Here is a 24,990-nt window from a genome sequence, read left to right as displayed (position 1 = left end):
CACGCACACGCACACGCACACGCACACGCACACGCACACACACACACACTCTGCTGTGGCTGTGGAACATCAAACACAAGCTCACTACAAGGGTCATGAAAGAGGGATAGAGAGAAACGGATAGACAGACAGCTGGAAAGAGGAAAGAAGGAGAGAGAGAGAGAAAGAGTGAAAGGGTAACACAGACAGAAAGAGGAAGGGAATAGGAAGGAAAGAGTCAGCAAGAGAGGGAGGGAGGGAAAGAGAAACAGAGAGAGAGAGATGAAACAGAAATAGAGAGAGAGAGAGAGAGAACACACACATCTTGGCCGTGGTGAAGGAAAGAGTCAGCAAGAGAGGGAGGGAGAGAGAAACAGAAAGAGAGAGAGAGAGAGAGAGAGAGAGAGAGAGAGAAAGAACACACACAGCCTTTCACAGTGCGGTTGCGTCCATCTCGGCCGTGGTGTCCCAGAGGTGCAGTATTCCCATGACCAGTGGCGGGGTGCGGCCCCAGACCACCCCAGTGAGCTGACCGCAGGGGCCGGCTGGAGCAGTGGAAGCCCCCCCAAAGCCTCGACCCCTCTTATAAGTCAAGGCAGCCCCCCGAAAACAGGAAACAGAGATGTTCTTAGCTCACGCTGTCAGCGAAGTGAAGAATGTGTCACACACACACACACACACACACACACACACACACACACACACACACACACACACACACACACACACACACACACACACACACACACAGTCCATTTGCGAAGAAGGCTCTCATACAGTCTTACACATTTCAGATTGCTCTGAGCATTGAGAAGCAATAATATGCTTTGGATATAGTGTGTGTGTGTGTGTGTGTGTGTGTGTGTGTGTGTGTGTGAGAGAGTGTGAGGGAGTGTCATGCTGATAAAGCCATTGTTTAATTTGAAAATGAGAGACAATGAAGAGGGATAGAGAAAGTGAGAGAGAGAGAGAAAGAGGTGGCAGAGGGAGTGTGTGTGTGTGTGTGTTAGAGAGAAATGAGAGCTTTAAGGACCTGTAGAGGAGAGCTCCCTTACCCCTCTCCTCTTACTCCATCTCAAGCAGTGAAAACTCAACACACACACACACACACACACTTTCATACTCCCTCCTCTTACTCCATCTCACGCAGTGAAAACTCAACACACACACACACAGGGAGAGACAAATATTAAGAGAGAAGAGGGTTGTTTCGCTGTTGCAGAACTATAACAGCGAAGACAGAGACCAAGATCAAATCCGTGAAAATCCATTTAAACAGACACATGTGTCGCGGCAGAGATGGGGGGGGGCGAGACATCTAAACCAGTCCTACGCATACATCTTGGAGGGGAGGAGGGGGGTGAAGAGGGAGAGAGAGAGCGTGAACGAGTGAAAAAGAGAAAGTGACCTTTTCTAGATGGTATCTGCAGTAATCCTGGGTTTGGAGTCTGGCTGAGTGTGTGGTCTGGAGAAGTCTGATAATGCAACGGAAATGCCAGGTCTGATCGTAGTTTCAACACATATCAACGCACGCTAAATTACAGTAGGCTCACACACGCGTGCACACACACACAAGCACACACACACACACACACACACACACACACACACACACACACACACACACACAAATATGCCTGAGGGCAACTCTTCTTTAGATCAAACTGGACAAATTCTGCAAATATTCAAAGGGTGGATCGCGTTCATCAACATTCACTGTTGAGAATCTCAATTGGATTTTTACTGTCACAATAACCATTCACATGTGATTACCCCCAAAAATGCCTGACTCTCACAACAGGAGAGTTAGTGTAACATCGGATAACCATAATTGACTGTGACATTTAATTTCTCAACAGATCTTGGTCACAGCTCTCCTGTGCTGCTCTACAAATGTTAATATTTCCTGATTACCTTAATTGCACACGATTGATTCCTGCAATAAAAGTGCACTGAAAATGCCAAGAAAGACCAACACATCCTTGGAACTGAAAGGCCATTGATCAAATATGAAACATTTATGATGAAGACACGCGAACGATTCCTTGAATAAAGACCATCAGGCAAGTACCTGGAAACTAAGCCTTCAACTCTTACCCAGGCCCACCCATGTTTCCCCCTTGTCCTTCTGATAACGGAGAGGCAGACATTTTCTGTACACTACCCAAGTTCCGACCTTCACTCCAATCTAAACACTGTCGCAGGATGTGGACCACCCTTAAAAAACAAAGATTAGGTGTTGTCCAATAAAATAAAGACCAATGTGGTTAGAAGAAACCGAGAACAAATATGTTAAAATTGCCATCTGAGGTTATTTGCCGCAGAATGCAAATTACAACTGTACGGCGGTCTGAAGCACGTCTTTCAAAACGGTATTAAACAAAATGTCTAAATGGGCATGAAACAAATCATGTGCTAGATGCTGTTAACTGCCTTGCCTTATAGTCATCTAATAAATACTTCTCTGTATAATGGACTACGATTAATATTTTACAAGCAGCAAACAAGGACAAAATCCACTTATATACACAAACATTACACGAAAAAGAATTAAGAGGGTGTGTTCGATCCCAAGTCCTGGGTTTTGTTCCAAAGACGCAGAAGAGTGTCTATGAAGATGTACGAGTGCAGAGTGGGCCTTGCAAATAGAGCCTGCGATCTGTCTGCCATCTTTGCCAAGAACGCCACTCTTGACAAGGAGCTGGCAGCTTTAGTGCAGCGATCAACTGACAACGCATCGAGTTCATTGCGTAGGCAGACATTAGCTTACTTAATTGATGTGAAATGTTAGCCACTCTAGCATCCAGTGAGGACAGGAAACTGTTGGCTGTGTATACTGCACCTCATCCACGCCAACGGGTGGGTGTTGGCATGGCTGCATTGAATGGGAACGGGGAAGGGAGACTGACCATTTTTTTTTTTTTAAATGTGCAAATTATTTGTATTGGTTTTCTTCTCATGTTGATAGTATACAATGACAATATCAATGCGTAGAATGTCTTACAAATGTCACCATTAGAATCATAAGACCCCAAAAAAATAACTCAGTTGAACTCATTGTTGAAATTCCGGGTCAAATTTTGGATTTGAACACACTTACACACGCACACACACTGATAGACACAGTACAGACTACAATTGAGACTGACCATTTTGATGGAGCTGCGTGCCATCTCCCTCCACTCCTTCTCACTCAGCTCAAAGGTGCAGTGGACGTACGTCTCCCTCTCGTACGACCCCAGGATGAAAAGTCTGAGGGGAGAAGAGGAAATCAATGAGTTAAACAATCAATTATTTAATTATTTAATTAACAGCTATTAGCACAATTACTTAAAACACTGTGAACAGTCAGGTGGAGAATTTACACTTAAAAGTCAAAGCCATAGAGAGGGTTTAAAGAAACACAATTCCTAGCCACACTGCACCACATACAAATATCAAACCAACATGAAATGATTTACACTCAAACAGAGAGACAAACTTGAAATCCGAGTGGCCAGAGCAAGCCAATGCATCTTCATGTATAAAGACAAATGACTTATCAAACAAATCTCTACTATTCTGGTGTTTGCCCAACATGACGACAGAATCAAAAATAAGTACTCTTAACATTTTCTCCTAATAGATCATAGACCTTAAATACATTACAAAATAAATTACTCATAAAGAAACTTGATTTCTTAAGAGAGCTCTTATCCATTGAACTGAGACGATGGCAAAGTACCCAGGAGCATTTTTAGTACGCAGACTCTGAAGCATTGTAATCCAAATGTGGCCAAGGACTTTGCTGCCCCCTGGTGGTGTATCGTCACAAGACATGGCCATTTACACTAGTAGTGCTGATGCACAGTTCAGGGCTACGAATGCTCCTTGGCACTGTCTCTAATAATAAAGCCTCTTATAGCAACCTATACGCTAACAGTGTGATGCAGACAGGACAAAAGGACATTAAATGACAAAGCACCACTCACTGAAATATTAATAATGCTTGCCGTTTGCCTTCTGTGGAACAGCTGTTTTGTAGCCATGTTTTGTCTTCCTGTGCCTCCCTTGCCGTTACCTTTCCTCTCTTTGAAAGCCTCTTTCTCTCTGTGTGTGTGTGTGTGTGTGTGTGTGTGTGCCTACCCTCGCCAAGACAACTCAACAGTTTAACTGCACGATATCATTATGGCAGGAGGGAAAGGATGGATTCATTTTAAAACTGTGGTGTATTTCAATGGCTCACAGCTGGAGCTATTCCAAGTCGTACAGTACTGTAGATTCAGTGACTGTTAGACGATGGAAAGTTGATGCTGGGCTATTTAGACTCTCCAATTAAGATACCCTAGACTAGAGAGCTTTGCTATTGCATGAGGTCCTCGCCAAATACTGTATACCAAACTCACGGCCCGCAGTATGGGCCAGATCCGGCCTGCAAAGCGATTTCATCCAGCCCGCCAGCTCTTCAGATTGTTGCAAAAGGTTCGATTGATTTTCGGGCTACCCCAACATTTACATTTGCCGTCATTGGCAACGGGCTTTGTGCTTCATATTCACATCTTTCATATCATTCCGCAAGTAGTCCAGTCACACATGGTACATTTGCCACACTGAAAAGTGGTATCTACAGTATTGTGATAGGCAAGCCAACAGATTTCAAGCCAACAAAAAATTCTGGCCCCCCATTGACGAGACTGGACACTCTTCGGCCCCCCAGTAATTTGAGTTTGAGACTCCTGCTGTATACACTGGTAAATAAATAGGGTTTGAAACATCAAGCATCTTTTTCAATCATAACCCAGTTTTGGCCTCAGATCTCTTCACTATTTCCTGGTGTGGTGGCTCCCTCTAGTGACAAAAAGCTGCAATGCACAGGCACCATGCAGGCCTCAAGCTCATTAAAAAAGCACATCACATCTTCAACAAGACTATTTAGAGTCATTTGACAAAACAGTTTAAATGGGTATTTGGAGGGTGCTAATTATGTTTCTGAAAATATGATAGCACAGCGTGTTATTGACTTATCTGGATGTCTAAAAAGCTTATTGACCCAAGAACTAAAACCCTTGAAGGGCCAAATTCTTTTCCTAATCTACAAAAGCTTACTCCACATTTTTAAGCAATTCTCCCACCTCCAGTTTTTAAGGCCAACGACTTTTTCAGGGCAAGATTAATCCATATCAGTCACATGCTGCCACCACAGCAGAAGTATTCCAGTGCTAGTTAAGGCATGAGGGTTTTCCACAGACCCAATCCAAACTCTGGGTAATGGAGCACACCCTGAAGCGCTACCATCCGCATCCTTGCCAGAACACCAGCAGTCTGGGGGTGGGATGCCAGGCGCTTCAACTACCTGACAGAGCAGAACAACATCTCTGACAGGGCTGCACCTGTCTGCAAATATGCCACGGGCTCGTGGAGCAGATGTGTCCGTGCAAAGGGAGAGAGGGAGGGAAGATGGATGACAACAGAGGGAGGAAGAGAGCGAGGCCGTGGACAAGTAATGAGGTTTTTATTCAGTGGTCCCCTTGTTGGAGCCGCCCACTCCTGGTCCTCACGTTATCATGGGCAGGCCGGGTGCATAATTCATGAAGGCGTTGTGTGCGTGTGAATAGAACCCTGGCTCCAGTCGCCCTCCGTCGAGTTGGGCACACAATAGCTGGGCTGGCTTTCTAAGGTTTAGTGTTTCCACTGAGGCCAGAAGCAACATGCTTTACTTGGTTATTTGTTCAGGGAGGTGTAAGGGCAACGTCACACTTTATGCGGCCAGAGAGTCTGAGTTCGAGGATGTCCGTGTACCCTCCGCTACCCTGCGCATGCTAAAACTGCGTGGACGAGAAAGTAGTAGAACAACAACTACGCGTCCGCAATGTTCGCTGCTGCTGTTGTGCTCAACCGCAAGGCGTAAATTGCTTTGTTTTAGGTGGAATGTATTCTTTCATCATAGTTTTGTATTTGTATGATCCATTTTCAATTCTTTTAGGCCTATAACACTAGCAACACTCTACAAGATAATGTTTTGCAATGCGCATTCCTTCATAAAAAAAAAATGTCTAAAACATAAGATGGAAACTGAAGTACAGCACAAAAAGGAAGATTTGATTTATTGAAAAGAGAAACTACACAATAAGCAGCAGCCATTTGCATGCTTGGCACGGTCACTACCACCCAACTACACGGGGTAACCTCGGAGGACTTGGAACAAAATAATACCAAGAACACGTGCATGTGTGTTTGTGCGTGTGTGTGAGTGAAATAGAGACAGACAGATGAGACGGGAGGATCATGGGGACAAATGAGGTATCCCGAGTGAAATTGCTAAAGGTAAGCCGATCTGTGCTTTTTTTTTTTTTTTTGTCCCAAAAAAACTAAAACCCTGAATGCCTCGAAGCAGGAACAGACTGTGCATAAACCCTCACCCACACGCACGCTCATTCTGAACACACATTCAACCTCAGTATTTCTGTTTTTCTCTGGTGCAGGATGAGTTGGGTCGACTTTTTGATGACAAGTTTGTTTACCCAGATAAATCAACACACTATTGATCATATCTCAATCTACTTTCATCTACTTCATTGGACTCACAGCGATCATGTTTGAGAGCGAAAACGGCTGGAGGAAAATGGCAGCACATGTGGATAGGTGCTTCAGAGTGAGAGGTTAAAGTGTGGAGATGTCCCTGTCACTGCTCCGCCACCAGGAGACGTTCCAGAATTAAAGGAGTGAAACGTTGGTGAATGGTGATTTCTGGCTGATGACCCTGCAGCTGACCCATGGGCACCGGAGGGGGTGCGACAGGCAGCAATGCCCAGCAGGTGGTAACATCGTCCTGTACATTTACTGGACAAAGGCTCTAAGTGGACAGAGTTGTCTGTAGCAGCGCTAAAGCGCCACCAACAGGCGTGGGGTATGTACTACAGCCGGTTCATCCCAAACGGGTGTGTTAGTCTTTACGCAAATCTCTCATTACCAGGCTCCATCCTTACGCAATTAAAAGATTCTATAGGTTTGAAAAATGACTCCGTGTAAAGGGGGCCTAAGTGGACAGAGCCAGGAAGGACGGTGTTAATTTGTGTTAGTTTGGTTTAAGCCGACCAATAGAATTGCTGGACAATCCCTTTAAACTGAGTGCCTCAAGACAAGATTAGGTTCTGGACAGTTTTAGCCGGGAGCACTTTTTAAATAAATAAAGCGCAATGCTCCTTCTGTTCTAAACAATTAAACTCATTGACATATAACTGGTTAGGTTGTAAGACATGTTTTAAAATGTTCGAGTCACATCCCTTCGAGCTGACTGTTACATTGTTTATCAGGACATGTGATTTTGAGCCTGTAGCCTAAAGTGTCAGTTTTGCTCACTTAAATTCCATGACAAGCTATTTTTGGCGAGATCAATATAGCCTATCGCATCAATGCACCCATTCTGGGGAACTTATTTAGGCCTAGCATGTAAAATGTATAACATTCGTAACATCATTCAAAACCTCTAAATACGTCGAATGGACCGCATTTTCACCTTTTTTAGCTAGGCACTGAAAGAAAAAATGTATTGCTTACAACTTTGTTTAAATGTTTAATGTTTAACATTTCGGGCACTTGCTACAGTGTGACTTGTGGGAGCAGGAGGGATTTTCTTAGTACTTTAACTCTTTTCCCCAATAGGATACGTACGGTGTGGTGATGCGAAATAATTGTCCTAATCGTTTACTGCAACAGCATATTAGGTTTGTTTAGGTGACAATGGTAATCTACGTCAATGTTTTTTTTGTACTTCTTATTATTCTTTGAACAAACTATTAATTTATGCGGTCACTGCATCTAGGCCCCCAGCACAACCAAAGCATTGAGGTGTGGGAAAGCCTGTTTAGCTGAGCACTAGGTCACAGGGAGAGTTCGCATGACACAAGGCTACTGAGTGACAGTATGCATGTGCAGACATAGCCTACTATTAGCCTACATGAATGGGGAGCGCATAAGACATGGGAGATTGGGATCGATGTTGATACATTTGAACACCTGGACCAACTTAAATGCAATCTCTTTCCGCATTCCGTTGCAGCCATGCCAAATAGACCTTTTGCAGTGATATGGCACTTCTACCTTAGTTTCATTACACCACAATACATGAAGGGACATAACAAGTAAAGTAATTATTGAGTATTAACATCCTGGATGACATCCGTTTACTTCTGATATTTAAGTGACTTCCCAGACGCTCAAGTCTTTAAAGGGGTTTAAAATGTAAAAAAAAAAAAAAAAACACATTTTATTCCTTTTTAAAAGCCTGCCAGGATACTCCTAACTTTAAGGATATCCAATATAGATTAATTGCATTAATCCGCAACCAAAGGTTTTCCCCTTGTTAATACAGATATATGTTGGCCAAGGCATAATGTACCAGTCCATATTTGTTTGCCAGATACTGTAGATGAATCAGAATTGAGCAGTGACTATTTGTAGAACACCACGTCTCGTTCCAAAATCCACGCCTTCATTTGAAATGTACTGCCCTGGCAGGTTTTGCAGGGTTTCTGAGGGCAAACTAGGGCCCACAGTATTTGTCAATCACCAATTTCACTAACCTGCAAGTGTTTGCTGACTTAAGCCAAATGCACAGTACTGACAGAACCTTAAAAGATGCAATGCGGTTTCGATGCTCGAGCGAGTTCATCAGACAAACTAATTAAATCACGCCCTTCCAGGGTCCTGGAACACCTTGTTGATTGGCTGGGATTGTTTAAACCTCGGCCAAAGTCACTGTGTTTGTTTACTAATCACAGAGCCAGGCTGCCAGGATTTTTTTGAACACAAACAAGAAAAGCTAGAGGACCGTGAGGATCAACTTGCAGAATTTGACAAAAAGTGTATGGGATTAAAATTGACTCCACCTTTAACTTAGTCAAAGTCTGTCACGCCATGAAGACCATTGTTTTGTTTTTATTTTCATTCACATCTTACCTGCTACATTCAACTAGAGTCACCCTGAGCCGGCCCTCGACCAATCGCGTGTCTCCGAGCGAGAGGTCCTGGTCGCAGGTGGAGGCCAGCGGAGGTTGAACTTGAAACGGGAAGAACGGTTTGTACCTGCAAGAGAAACAGGAAACCATTATGAGTACAAACCACAATCACCCAGGACAATCTTTGCTGATGTACTGTACTTGATATGGTGTACTTGTTAAGCAATTTGCGTATCACAATCAGATATCATTGACGTGCAGACAATCAATTACATTTATATTACATTTAGCAGACGCTTTTATCTAAAGCGACTTACAAGGAAATTGCATTTATACATCAGGAGCAGTTTTAGGGGTTTAGTGTCTTCCTCAAGGACACTTACACACTTGGTAAGGAGGAGTGGGGAATCAAACTAACCGAATACTAAACGACTCCTCTACCCCCTGTACCAATGCTTTCCACAGTAGAGTATGACAGTAATAACTTGTTTCGTTGCCTCTAATGTTAAGCTATATGCAACCATCTCACATGCACACACACAGAGCAACACAGAAACACTTGTAGCATGTTCCATCACTTCAGCTAGTCTGGTTTTTACGACGAACGAGAAATGATACATGACACAGGTGCCACCTAGTGGTCACCACAAATGAAGCAACATTCAGCTTCGTACATAACAAACTGTGGCTTCATGAGGACGTAGACAATGGAAGGACCAAGACGCTTGTAAATCTGTCCGATATGACAGTTGGGTTGGCAGGTCTTCCCAGCGACTGAGCACTTGTCTTTAATCTCCTTAATGGGAAGTGGGCTTTTGGTCACTATACACTGGAGTTCTGCTTTCATTTCCACGAGTGCTATGAGACACAGAGGACGTCAATGCAAGGTTATACTCCAGTTGCTGATTGGGCTGAAATGGCACCACCACACGGCCATGATGTTGCTTTCGCTGACAGACATGTTGTTGAGAAAACAATCATGATCACCATCAACATCATTGCAAAAGTAGTTTAAAGACACGAGCCTGAGGAAATGTGCAACAGGAACAAAAGCACGATTCTTAGTTCCACCGATCAGAGTGTGCGTTATCCAATGCAAACACAGCCACACATTATAACAGGAGGCTTATTGTATGGTAAACAGGCCTACGGGAACACTGGAAGGAAGGGCTCTGCCCTGTTGTGTTCTTTGCGCTTACTCTAAATCCCTGGGTGTTCCTGACTTCCATACACAGCAGAGTGACCTCGAGTAACATAGGAGGGGGTTAAGGGCATACCCAGAGTCAAGACATTCACTTCATGCTCTTCAAACTCTCTGTGGTGGCAACCGAGCATCTTCGCATGTCTGCCTGAATGCCAATATGATGGTGTTACATTCACTACAATACCACAAATATGTCAAATATTTCAGACAAATGTAAAGAATGCCTTCACAACAGCTCGACGTTCTGACTGCTTGTTGCATTGCTTAGCCGCGCTCAGGAACCTCCTTCGCCAAGTAGGCCGACAGCACAAAAACTAGCGTACAGGAACTGCCGCCGCCCAAGATGAATGATACAAGTTCCCCCTAGAGTGATCTCTGCCTCTAGACAGTAAGTGAACTGCATAGCCCCACTGTCCCTGTGGCCCCCGTGAGCTAACTCACACAGCAGCTGCCCCGGAACTAACAGCCATCGTTAATCTCAACTTCAGACGGTCAAGTTCTTCGCTCCAGTCTTGCATCTGAGGGGAAGGCCTCATTTGGTGACATCTGCACTGGATCCCTGAAGGTCAACACCATCAGTAATTAGGAGCATACAGTAGTTTGAGAGGATGTTGCACAGCTTGGCACTGTCTAGCTGACGTTCTATTTTTGGGCTCTAAACGATAAGGAGGAAGGAATTCTCATCATGCCACAATTACTTTTCCTCCTGGAAGGAACTGCCCGTCAACATCTTTCAATTATGACCAAGTCAGTTTGAATATCCACCCAATAATATAGGCATATGCCTTAAAAGCCATAAAAAACTATATGAATATTCTTTCACAAATCCTTATTATGAAATTCAGGACACAACCATGCTATTCAGCTTATTAAGCTATTATTAGTGTCTCACCAAGAGCACTAACTGAACTTAGTAGAAGTATAACTTAGAGCAGAAATGGATTCAACTAGGTATGGTTTTTACAGCTAAAGAAGATAGCATGAATGTTTTGCAATTCACTCCCGTGTGTAAACCACAGTAAATAACATCTTTACATTTCTCCATAATCAATGTGAATATTCTTTTGTTTTTATCATGCAGTCCTTTTTCTGATGATGCTAGTAGAAGGTCCAGTCCCTCTCGCTCACACACACACACACACACTCACACACTACTCTCCCCACACACACACACACACACACACACACACTCACTCGAAACAAACACATTCATCAGCTTTGCTTAGAGAGCCTCAGTGCTCAGGCACGCCGCAGTGGCCTTCCTGTCTCCTCTGGCCACCGGAGAGAGAGAGAGAGAGAGAGAAAGAGAGAGGGAGAGAGAGAGAGAGAGAGAGAGAGAGAGAGAGAGAGAGAGAGAAAGAGAGAGGGAGAGAGAGAAAGGGAGAGGAAGAGAGAGAGAGAGAGAGAGAGAGAGAGAGAGAGAGAGAGAGAGAGAGAGAGAGAGAGAGAGAGAAAGAGGGACAAAGAAAGAGGAAACAGGCAGCCTTTCCCATAGACGTGACTCATTTTGCACGTGGCATTGAGAAAGTGCTAGAAAGAGAGGGTGAGAAAGACAACCGAGAGTGAGGGAGTATGATTGATGTCTAAACTTGGAGCTCCTTCATTAAATAAAGAGATAACATGATGCACCAAGGGCTCATTGACTGCCGCTGACTTAACTGTTCCGTTCCGTTCCGTACAGTGCTCACTTGTTTCCTAGACGACCTTTTCGGCTTCGCTTTGACAGCCAACAGTAGCACGCACAGTGTTTGGTGTTGTTTACAGTCATCAAGCTTGCAACAGGCTGGCCACACACACACACACACACACACACACACACGCACACACGCACACAGGCACACAGGCACACACACACACAGTGATTTAGTTACCATAGAATCCAGTGGCCATTTGCCAAATGTGGCCCTTCTTCACCAAAGAGGCTTCCGGGTCTTTCCTTTCCCCCCTGCTGCTTGGTTCTCACCACTTGCAAACATATTGAGGTCATTTCTCCCTGGTCACCCCCTCTCAACACAGTCCCTGATGGGTAAGTGATATAATGGATGCAAACGTCAATACTGACTTTGAACCATGCACAATGCAATGCAGTGGGTCTACTGTAGTATAAGGACAAGGTACAAGGTTACCCCTCATTGCGACTTGAAAGGGTAAATACTTGTGGTTGAGAACTACCAGCTAAGAGAACATACCCCAAGTGTTGCTACATGAAGTCGAGGCATTAAAAGACAAATGTGACATGACAGTTTTGGGTCAGATGTCATGATCTACCATGATGTGTTAGGCTTTAGCTTTCAAATAAATGTACTCATGGATCTAGTTAATGAGCAACATTCGACAGCAATATGCGGTGCTTGCCTATGTTGTTTGCATATGAGGCAAGTTCCTGTTCTTAAGAAATAAACCATTCTGAAGTGTATGTAGGCCTATAGGCAACCTAAAGCTGGCCTTAAAAAAATAAATGAATTCATCTATTTACTTCATGTTTTTAACCTTCATTTGACCACTCCAACCCCTTTTTAAAAGAGAGCGAGAGAGAGAGAGCTGCACTGGAAGCAGTTTTTCAGCAGTGCAGCATTTCCTAAGGTCAATTTGAAGTGGAGTACAGCTGGCTCAGTAACATTGGACAGAGTAGGCCAAGTGATGATGATGACGACAGCACAGATTAGCCGGACGAGTTTGACAGCGTTCCACAGACGCCCAAATTGGCCCGACACGTCGGCGTTTAAACGCCATGCAAACACAAGATGTGCAGATGTAGCGGATCATTTACAAGCAGACTCCGCTGAACAGGCCGCATTAAAAATGCATGGGGGGCGCATACAGTACACTACACAACACAACACTACACTACCGCTTTACCTCCCACCCTCACCCCGGTCTTTAGAATGCTGTAATTAGCTTTTAAGCGGCGCTTCTAACAGGTTTGGACGACGGCGGCAGTGCTTGGGCATCGCGTCATCATATATTAAAGCGCATGAAAACTTAATGAACTGATCGACCGCACAGAATACAATGGCCTGCTGTCCAGGAAGATGGAGTGTGTGTGTGTGTGTGTGTGTGTGCGTGTGTGTGTGTGCGTGTGTGTGTGTGTGTGCGTGTGTGTGTGAGTATGCGGTCAGTTTGGATGCTTTACAAACAAGATAAAGGGTGAGCTCATGCTCGGACATGATAGGCTCCTTTGAAAGTAACATGATTATAAACTCCCCCTGACACCATACCACACTTGCACGGAAAACAGCTATGAAAATGTCAATTCCTTTTGGAAAAGGAGACAGAATTTGACATTATGTACTTTGCTGTGGTTGATTTGCAAAGGTATATGTAGTTGCCCGGAAGACAAGAACTGTGCATGTCTGTGTGTGTGTGTCTGTGTGTGTGTGTGTGTGTGTGTGTATGCTGATGTGTGTGTCGTGCTACCTGCCTGGCATACGGTGTCATTCCCACCCTGATCTGCTTCCAAGGGCTCTGTTCTCGAGAAGTTAAAGCCTTTAACAACAATGCTGCCCCCTGGACTGCATTCCTCTGGCTAAGGAAACCCACGGATTTAAAAAAAGTCACAAAGGCCCTCACAAGATTAGGCGAGATTTAAGATTTTTGCTCCAGAAATAAAAAAAGGGGCTCGTACGAAAGTGGTGTGGCAAACAGCCATATGGCACCAGCGCTGACTCAGCCTATAGCGGAAACCCTTTGTGTTGCTTTGTTTCGATCATGGGACAGTCATTCTGATCAGCTCTTTGGAGCTTGGGCTGAAAATAAAAGTATTCTTGTCTGAATCACTTTCATATCAGGAGCGAAGAAGAGGCCCATAGATTTCGCACTGAAGTACAGATAGAGTAGCCTGGTGACACCAGCCTACGTATTTCCGCCTGAATTGATTTCAAGCTCATACTCAGTCTGGCCCAACCCCATTGACAATCGTCTCCAGAACTCAAAATTTTGCAGGACCAATCAGCGAACAGTTCAGAGCTGTGACGCAAAACTCGCCTTGGAGGAAAAGACACGAAAAGCTATCGGAAAAGTTGTCTCAACTCTCGAGAACATCAGAAAATTAAAAGGAGAACAAGAGTATTTTCTTGTAAGTTTTATGATTGGAAAGGACGTCGTAGCTCTTCTCCCAACTGGCTCTGGGAAGAGTTTAATCTACCGAATGCTTACTAAACGTTGCTGATTGGTTAAGGGAACTCCAATGATTTTAAACCTCAAGATAAGCACCCGCCCATCTCGGAAACCAAAATGCATTGGGTTGGCCCAGACTGAAAGACGGAATGAAATGGAGTCACAGGCTGGTAATGGCCAGGCTACAGATAGAGGTTCAAACAGCCATAAATCATAGTCCCCCCAAAAAAAAGCCTATCCACTGACCAGTGTCCACATGTTTGGCTGGTCACCTCCACTGAGAGGGGAGGTGGGAGAGGTGTGTGGACGGAGCTCCTGTAATCATTTATGTAACCTGCCATCTGTGCAACTGGATGCCTCGCTGGACCTCTGTGAGGGGTTCTATCAACCCACCCACACACACACACACACACACACACACACACACACACACACACACTCACACTCACACACCATGAAAATGTACTAATGCCACAGCTTTGTACATGTTTTAAAAGCTGCATTCGCGACCGATTCTTGCCGTCATGGCTTTGCAACTTGAAACACTGCTTTTATCATCAATATCATATATCCCATACCTGGCATAGAGAGGGTGATTACATGATTAAAATGTCCCAGTGTGGTGTTACGCAAGAACATATTTTGTGTCACAAGAAACTAAGATCACACCAAGTTGATCTAGTCTCATCAGGCTGATCAATTTTCCCTTCCCTCCTCTCTCATCTCGTCTCACCCTCAGACCCACCACCGGAACGACACCCATGGCTGCAGACGAGGTAGCCTGGAGACGAGGTAGCCTGGTGACGAGGTAGCCTGGAGACGGGCCCACATCATGCTCCGCCAGTAGTCCAAGCAATGCGACGCAAAACCAATTAGAGATCTGCTCTCCCGGCACTGGCCCGTCCTCATACCTGTTGGTCACAGTCCTTTTGTTCCAAAAGCCCTCTTTTCCATGCATGACTGACCGGGGCTTACATGAGCGCTCCTGATTAGAAACCTGACCGCTGGCGAAGGGGACGGAGGCATCTGTGCTTGCGTAAGCAGTATGTCTGTTGGCGAAGGGGGAGAAAATTGAGAGCGATTTGGGAGACAGATGGACTTTGGCCTTCCGGTGTGAACAACCCAAGTCTGAAGATAGCAGCCCATAGAATATCCATTACAGAACCATATCCATTTAGTGCTGAACAGGCAACCCACCATGTAACTGACAAAGAGCCCAGTCTCTGCAAATCACACTGAACATTTTCACTTTTGAGTGAGATTAGTCTAATTATTAAAAGAATCCATAATCTTTAAGGAAATCCTTACTTGCTTTTTCAAGCCGAAATGTCACACTAGCTACACACCATTTAATCATGGAGTGAATTTAAATTACAATAAAAAAAAAAACACCTCATAATGAGGAGGCTTCAAGACCTCTTATGAATATAACCACATGATCACAAGAACTGGTTTATTATTGGCAACAACAAATGACAACATTAAGAGTGCTCACTGTATAGTCAAACACAGCATCCACGACCTATTGTGACCTGTAGTGCAGAGCACTGCAACCAAACATGATAATGATGGGAGCTGGGAGGACTGGGGCGCAACCTAACATGCTAATGATGGGAGCGGGGAGGACTGGGGCGCCACCGGAACATGGGGGCAATCATGTGAGCCCTTCCCCCTTCCCCCCACTACGCATACAGACATGTACAGTAAGTACAACAGGGCCAGATGTCAGGGAAGTAATTACATAACACCCATGCTTAGGCTTTCAGGCGCGCGCGCACACACACACACACACACACACACACACAGTTCGGAGAATGTGTAGGCACAAACAGAAACACATAATCACACAATCCAGTGAGTAAGAGAATGAGATGCTTTGCAGAACCTACAGCGGGGGTAATTCCACGTTATGAAAGTATAAACCGAACTAACATGACAGTAGCCGACTTTGAACTCATAATTCAAAATAGCTTTAGGGTGAACTGATTTTATAATACAACTGAACAATGCTGGGCTTATTTTTATGATACACAACTTGCAAACCTAAAGTCCCATGATCACCTACAGTAACTCTGTCTAAACCTTTGTTCTAGAGATCACTGGTTTGGATTGACCACTGCCTCAAAACTTCCTTCTCTTCAGTTCAGTTCAGTTCAGTTCAGTTCAGTTCCCTTCTTTCTTTCTCTTTTTCTATCTATTTCATGATCAAGAGTGGTCAATACGAGGAGAAAAATGGTCATCACAATGCACTGGCATAGACAATGCGGCAAAAGGCAAAGCAAACGATAGAGAAGACAACTTTTCAAGCACAGAGCACAGCTGCCCCGTCCCTTCTCTCTGCTCGCCTGGCAAAGAACACAACCACACCTTCAATGAAACTGACCCATCGGATTAAAAATTAAATTACTGAGTGTCTTTGGAACTAGCCCATGCCCGTCACAGGTGAGGTCAGAACAACAGCTGTGTCCCTATGGATAAGGCAGGTAAATATCCACCGTGCACCATTAATTCATCCATTCAGGTGAATGTCGATCAGTTTAGTCAAGGACAGGAACTTTTAAACTGCTGGACAATCTTTCTTAGACTTATTGATTTGGTGTTCTATGCTGGCTTCCTGTCACTTTAAACTGTATTGAAACCTTTGACCACAGTTCATGTTAACCTACTAAGGGGAGTAATACTATTATCTAAGAAACGCTAAACCGAGGGGAAAAGATCTGATTAACCCGCACTCTCCTAAACTCACTCAAACTCACACACACACACACACACACACACACACACACACACACACACACACACACACACACACACACACACACACACACACACACACACACACACACACACACACACACACACACACACACACACGAAAGGCTAGACATGACATCATAGACATTCCACATCACTGCAATCTAAAACCTCCCATGTTCACCCTCTCAAGTTCTGGCTCAGTAACAATGCCCTTGTGTGATATGGTATTTGTGGAATACCTTGAATACCTGTATATGTATATAATATGGTATTGTTATGTTGCATTGTGTGTCAAAATTAAAAAAAAAATGTGAATTACAAGTACTTGCTCAGAGATGACCTTTATGGATTCTCTCACAATGTTTACTTCAGTGTTCAATTCACTCCAAGTCTGTTAATTTAGCCAACCCTACTCCACACTAGAAGAACCATTCAATAGATACATAGACTTCATGACATCTTGTGTTTGTTCTAGTGTCACTTGTATCTTATTGGTAAACTTTCTACAAATAGAAACGTAAATTGTATTAGTGAAGCCCAGTCAACCAGACAAGGCAAGAGCTCTAGGGTCTATGAGGAAAACAAATACACTATGGTAGAAAGCAAATCATACGTTAAACCCATTTGCATTCCGGAAGATGTTGAAACAGCCATGCATTGTCGAGACTGATTTCCCTGTCCTCCAACCCCCAAGTACAAAGTTCTTCAGGTGCCTCAGCGTGTTTTAACATGCTAATAAAGGAATGGAAGCTCCAATCCACATGTACTAGCTCTCCCTCCCTCCCTCTCTCTCTCTCTCTGTCTCAGAAACACACACACACACACACACACACACACACACACAAACAGAGAGACAGACACACACACACACACACACACAGACACACACACACACACACACACACACAGACAGTGAGAGACAAATACACACACACACACACACACACACACACACACACACGCAACCCTTCCATCCATGGGCTGAGCCTGAGGATGCAGTGGCGTTGTCTGGATTGCCTCCAGCCCCAGCTCTCTCCCATCCACAGCGGAGCCATCTGTGCACCTCCACATTACATCACCACGCATCACTTCCTCCCTGCGCTGGCCCTCGCAACCCTGGCCGAGCATCACCATCATCGCCAGGCCAGGCAGCACTCTTAGCTGCAGGGGCCGCGGGTTCAGAGTGCAAGCGGCTGTGTGTGTGCGCGTGTGTGTGTGTGTGTGTGTGTGTGTGTGTGTGTGCAGGGGCCGCGGGTTCAGAGTGCAAGCGGCGTCCGCTCTAATGGCCCTTCCATTTACAGGGCCGACTCTGCAAGCAGCTGCCACTTGGTCATGGTCCGAGGGGTGCGATGAGGAGGTCAGGACTCAGGAATGGCCCTGCACAGCTGAGTGTTACCCAGGGGTCATGAACGACAGGCCCGAGCAGGTTAGGACATCATACTCACACACTCTCACTCACACTCATACTCACACACTCTCACTCTCATACTCACACACTCATACTCACACACTCATACTCACACACTCATACTCACACACTCATACTCACACACTCATACTCACACACTCATACTCACACACTCATACTCACACCCTCATACTCACACCCTCATACTCACACCCTCATACTCACACCCTCATACTCACACCCTCACACTCACACCCTCACACTCACACCCTCACACTCACACCCTCACACTCACACCCTCACACTCACACTCTCATACTCACACACTCATGAACGACAGGCCAGAGCAGGTTAGGACATCATACTCACACACTCTCACTCACACACTCACACTCTCACACTCTCACACTCTCACACTCTCACACTCTCACACTCTCACACTCTCACACTCTCACACTCTCACACTCTCACACTCTCACACTCTCACACTCTCACACTCTCACACTCTCACACTCTCACACTCACACACTCACACACTCACACACTCACACACTCACACACTCACAGGGGACATGAACGACAGGCCAGAGCAGGTTAGGACATCATACTCACACACTCTCACACTCTCACACACTCACACACTCACACACTCACAGGGGACATGAACGACAGGCCAGAGCAGGTTAGGACTGCAAATATCCTTGAAATGATTCTAGACTTGCAAGGATTTTGAGGGCTTGCATTATTTTAATTGATCAGGACATTTGTGAACTTTCGGTCCAGATCTACAGAGAGTGCATACATTACACACACAGACCAACGAAAGAGCACTCTGGAGTACCGTTTCTTTTCTCATTCTGCCTTCTGTTCTTTCTTTCAGCCATTCCTTCCTGCCTCTGTCCCTTCTCCAGTGATCTCTGAGGACCCAGTATCACTCCTGTGCACTGACACAGATGAGTACACACACACACACACACACACACACACACACACACACACACACACACACACACACACACAGATGAGTGCAGATGAGAGACTCGGTGGGGGGTGGGGGGGTGGGGGTTCTGCGTCTCCATTACACAGCAGTCCTGCATGCAAAACGTCAATACTTCGAGCCGCACAGCCAAGTCTGACTCCAGTCTGAGACTCCAGTACGAGACTTCTTCATTCATCACATACACGACCATGGCCTCATCAGATCGGAAATGAGAACGTCTATATAAGTTAGAAAATCCTTGAGGGAAAAAAAAAAACACCTTTGCAGGCCATTACAATATAAAAAAACGAAACTTCTGGAGCTTTAGCATTTTGTGTAAGCTGTGGTCTTCTTCCGGTCTTGACCTGACATTTGGTTTTGCGCTGCGATTCTAATCTCCTTTCATCGCAGGCTGTGGCATCGTTTGTTGATTCTGAGCACAGGATTGTCGGATTATCTGATTTACGTCAAATATGAAAAAAAAAATAAAGTGAACATGCGATGATAAGAGGAGTTTTCAGCTGCGTGGTTAATCGGCACCACACATAGAGCTGGTAGATCACAGGGTAGATCCCCCTACAGGCCTTGCATCTCTTTAACCAAGTGGCTGTTTCTCACCTTAAATGGTTAAAATGCCAGTTGAAGTTTTTTTTTCTCGAGAAAACACTGAAGCCATTGTACGCCTCCCTTGCAGCCGCTGCCCACACGCTGAATGAGCACATAAAGTGAGAAGACATCACGGCCATGCTGCTCCAGCCAAAACCATCAGTTTCGGTTCGTTTTTTGTGGGCAACAAAATGCCACCTAGCTCACACTAACCAGGGGGAAAGCTTGTGTGCAACCAACACGATGGATCTCGGTCGGATTAAGAAGGACTTACTCCACAGTGCCCAGGACCAGACAATTTCCATCTTCCAACAGATATGGTCACAACTAAAACACCTCAAAATCATAACAGTGCAAAGGCTACTTGAAAACCTATAAATCAGTACCTAATGATTTGGTGACAGCAGAAATAATTTTGATGCTGATTGATACAGATCAAGAAGTTAGTCAGGCCTTCAGGGAAGGGGTGTAACTTTTTGCCAATGGATGAGTCACTCTGCAGTACCCTGCCTCACTGTGTGTGTGTGTGTGTGTGTGTGTGTGTGTGTGTGTGTGTGTGTGTGTGTGTGTGTGTGTGGCCCCAACAACAAGGGTCATTGTGCTTTCTAATTGAGGGCACCTAATTCTGCACCCAGCACAATGCTGCCACAGCATTTGTGACAAGCCTGCCTTGGCGCACACAATGCCAATTTAGGTACGCTTACCTCAAGCAAAATCCACTGCGATACACACCTCCCCTACCTCTCCCCTACCTCTCCCCTACCTCTCCCCTACCTCACCCCTACCTCTCCCCTACCTCTCCCCTACCTCTCCCCTACCTCTCCCCTACCTCTCCCCTACCTCACCCCTACCTCACCCCTACCTCACCCCTACCTCACCCCTACCTCACCCCTACCTCACCCCTACCTCACCCCTACCTCACCCCTACCTCTCCATAATGTACTTCACCCAGAGCCAGCTACGCGTGGAGCGTCGGCCCATGGCTCCCAGTACTGCGACGCTCCCTCGGAATGACTTCAGTGTTCTTGCATTACAGCACAGGCTACCCAGGTCAATGAGTGCACGGCCTGGTTTGAAGTCACACAGGGACTCTGTGTCACTGCGGCGCTAGCCGAGACAGCTGTCGTGTGACTGGCATGACACCTCATCCCACCTCACCCGCACCTGGGCAGGCCACGGCGCTCAGACCACATCTGTCACGGATCATTAGGGAATGGGCATCAGCTGGCAATCACTGAAATGAATCGGTCCTGCAGAGCAACTGTGGAATCATCCATGGCAGCATTCAGGTTGGCACAGGTGGCTATGCTACAAGGGCGAGCCTACCCGCACATTAGAAGCAATTAACCAAATGTGGATTATAACACATTGACGTTGATTATCAGACGTTGTCCTCACAGTCACAGCGTCTAAATATAACGTGTATAAGGCATAAGCTACCTCCCTCATGGCAACGCCCCCTCTTTATCATCCACTATCTGTGTGTCAAGCTAAATAAAGGCCTTGATGAGTGCTAATGGAAAAGGAAACCACAGCAACACTACCATTCTGTGAAACTCCACACAGAAACATGTATCTGTTCATCAAAGAACACACTCAAAGCAGCAATAAGGAGTTATGTTCCAAATCTAAAAAGCTGACTACCTCAAAGGCATGCAAAAACCTTGTAAACACCACCAACAGCCCAGTTGACACTGAAAGGAGCTTGCCAACACCTTAACAGGAGTCTTTTGGCAGTATAGCTGGCAATGTCATGCTGTGAAAGCTTTTCTTTCTCACTATTTTGCACTATTTTTCTTCACTATTTATTCCAGCCCGGTATACAAAACTACATAGGGCATATCCTGGATGGCTAGTGGGAAAGACACAGGTGTTAATCTGTCCTTCACATGACCATATGCTATTAAAATTAGTTAGCCTATAAAACCATACCTCAAAAAGTGTCAAATTGTTAGATAAAGAGAGTGGCATCAAAATACATAATAACAGGCAAAAGTTGTAATAGGCAGATGCCTGTAGTTTCCAGACAGGATAGTACAGCACTTTTAGTATAAATATAGATGAGGGTCGCGTAGAAAAATACAAAAAGCCACATGTTTAGCAATTCAAGACCCATATTGAAACGGTTAGTGAGGCTGAGGAGGAAGTAAACGGCAGTGGAGAAGCCAATATTGAGATTCTAGAAATGGCACTCTGTGCACTTTCTATGCAGAAACTCGTGTTAGACACAAGAGGAAGTACTGTTAAAAAGTTACTTTTGTTTTCTTCTGAAGGTGTTAGAAAGAGAGGACAAATCCAAACGTTTTCTCAGTTCTACTATTGATCAAGCTGTATACATCAATGCATTCATGGAAGTTGTGTTCACAGCAACCATCCAATCATTACAAAACTCTCTCAGCATTCCAATAGGGCACTACACGGTCACTGTCTGCCAGGCAGTCATTCTCCAACCCATCATTCCAGATGGAACAATCCAATAACAATGGACATTGAGGATCCAAGACATATACAGTTGGTCAATGGACGCATTGGTACAACCGATAAACTTAAAACTGGTTCAACAGGCCCACACACATCTACATAAATCTACAAAAAGATTTGTGATTTAGACAATTAGGCTACATGCCTGACATAAGGATGTACGTTAATGTACTGTGCTGCAATCACATCACACTCATGATGGGCTACATCTAGGCCCTGATAAGGCAAAGCAACAGGTGAATTGCAACCCGAGCGGGTTACAAACAACGCTCTACAGAACATACCTTCCACATACATCATGCAGACATAAAATTCGTTAGCCTGCTACAGTACACATAATTTTACCATTTCAGAGCGCACTTTTGCGTGTGACCAAGAGAGGGTAGGCCTACTTTAGGGAGGGAGAAATGGGGTTAATCAGTTGACCTCATCGCAGGATGTGGCCTTTACCTTATTTTGTAATTGGGCAATGTGTGTTTCTTCTTGATGACTCGCTTCAGCTGGTTCACGATAATGGAGGTGAGTTGGGGCAATGGTCGTCCCTCAAACTGTGACTTAACCTCGAAGTCTATGAGCGGGTCCTCCAGGAACGAGAACGACCAGTGCGTAAAAGGCATTCGAGTGAACTGTAGCTTCAGTCGGCCCACCACTCGGGTCATTTTAACGAACAGGTAGGCGGATTTTCCAAACACCAGGTCTACATCTATAGCTAAGTGAAAGCCGCCGTTGTATTCAAGGTCCACCTCAAAATTGAGCTCTTCTGGCATGCCGTCTTCGTTAACGGCAACCGGCTTTATAAGTTTCGCCGTCTTGAACACGGGCAATGAATTGCCTAAGGATATATCCCGCAGACTGAGACCCTCCAACAACCGTCCGGCTGTTTTGGTTTGTAGAAGCTCCTCAAATTCCACCTTGATTTTTTTGGTCACCCAGTGTCTAAGCACCGGGGTGTCCCGGAGCTCCCGGAACAGAAACAAAAATATAGCATTTAAAAAGCCGCAGGTCTCCGGCTTAGAGGTGTTCAACGACTCGTTTTGAGAAGGCGGTGGCGGCTGTTGTTTCGGGCTACTGCTGACAGACGGTTCCTGCGACTTCGAAGAAGCGGCCTCTGTCTGTTTAGATACAGCCGATGTCGTGTTTTCTTGCTGTTGCTGTCCTGATTCGACATGTTGGTTATTAAAGTAATCCTTCAATAAGGGATCAGGCACTGCTTTGACATATTGCACTGTCCTTCCTATAGGCTCCGGGCTTCTCCGGTAGAGAAGCAGGAATTGTAACACTAACGTGACGAGAGCCCCAGAAAATGCGGAAATTAATATCAAATATATCATTTCTAACCGAGGCCCCGTTGCCGTCAGCGACTTAAAATGTCTTCATGTTCCCCAGCTAAACGGAATTAACAAAGCAAGTTTCACCTGGTCGCTCACAAAGCTGCCATATCATCTGCCTCTTTCCTGTGGTTGGGGATCTACAGCTGATTGGGCGAACGTAATGCGTGTAATAGCGGAGTAGTCGTGCGTAATGACGGCATCGCTCCTGTGTTCTCATTCGCCTCTCAAGTGAGTCGCAACAAAGTGACATTTGGTGATTACGGAGTAGGGTTGCAGTTTTGTAAAGTCCTCGACGATGTTAGCATCAACCCTCTGTTATCTCAACATTTTAACGTCAATAAATGATCCCAATGACTAGGAGTGTTTTCTACAAGGACATTCTTAACCTGTGTGATACTGTGTCGAACAATGGAATTGTAAAAAAACAAAAAACTATTTGGAGTTGTTTTGTCAATATTCATAATCTACGTCAATGCATATCTTATACCAGGCATGCAAACGCACTTTTCCCCAGGGTTAGAGTTGGAGTTCTTCCTTAAATTTGTCATTTATGTTATAGAATGGTATATACAAAGCTCATGCATCTTATGGCCTAGTTGTGATTAAAGGATGTATATCGTCTTGAGATCACACCCCATGGCCAACTCTGGTGCACAAAGTGAGATCCACCCATCATTGTACATCTCCGATGATTGGTCGGCATGATCATATGCGCCTAGACTTCACCTATCCACATGAAACTTGCCATGATTGTAGTCCCACATGGCCGATAAGAAGTGTAAGGTTTATGTCCCTAGATGGGCGGATCCCTTCGTGTTAGTGTCCCCTGCCTGGAGTAGACTCAAAGCACTTTTTGAGCAATATCTCAAGAACTGTTTTACCAAAAAATACGAAATTTAAATGTCAGGTTGGCCTGTAAGAGGCGCAAGACACTAGCTCTTTACGACACATTTGAGGAAAAGCACCATCCAGTGAAAATGGTCAATGCAAAAATCGATATATTCACTATCCACAATCTTTTGATGTGAATGTTCAAAGTTAACAAACAATTGAATCGTTACCACATTTTTTTACGTACTCCAAATGAGAATTTTGCCCATGGAGCACTGCAACAGACAAATTCTAATATCTCAAGAACGTCTTAAGTTAAAATTTGCAAATGTGATTTGCTTATACTTGGCTACAAGTCCTAA

At 45.0% G+C, this 24,990-nt stretch overlaps 1 protein-coding gene across 1 annotated transcript in view; it reads right to left on the bottom strand.

Annotated features, from left to right (window-relative positions):
• Nucleotides 1-23,875, bottom strand: part of pdzd8 (PDZ domain containing 8) — a gene marked incomplete at its 3' end in the record, with an annotated part of 46,195 nt that extends 22,320 nt beyond the window's left edge. Inside the window, exons 1-3 of the mRNA XM_080849341.1 lie at nucleotides 22,917-23,875; nucleotides 8,917-9,042; nucleotides 3,129-3,231 (exon numbers count right to left, since the gene is read on the bottom strand). Of these exons, the coding sequence (XP_080705467.1) occupies nucleotides 3,129-3,231; nucleotides 8,917-9,042; nucleotides 22,917-23,797 (1,110 nt within the window). The 5' untranslated portion in view covers nucleotides 23,798-23,875. The remainder of the gene's footprint in view (nucleotides 1-3,128; nucleotides 3,232-8,916; nucleotides 9,043-22,916) is intronic.
• Nucleotides 23,876-24,990: the final 1,115 nt, after the last annotated feature.

The sequence above is a fragment of the Sprattus sprattus genome (genome assembly GCF_963457725.1).
Source record: "Sprattus sprattus genome assembly, chromosome: 12".
NCBI classification, from domain to species: Eukaryota; Metazoa; Chordata; class Actinopteri; order Clupeiformes; family Clupeidae; genus Sprattus; species Sprattus sprattus.
The sequence above is the reverse complement of the archived record's forward strand: the minus strand, read 5'-3'. Positions and strand labels throughout refer to the sequence as shown.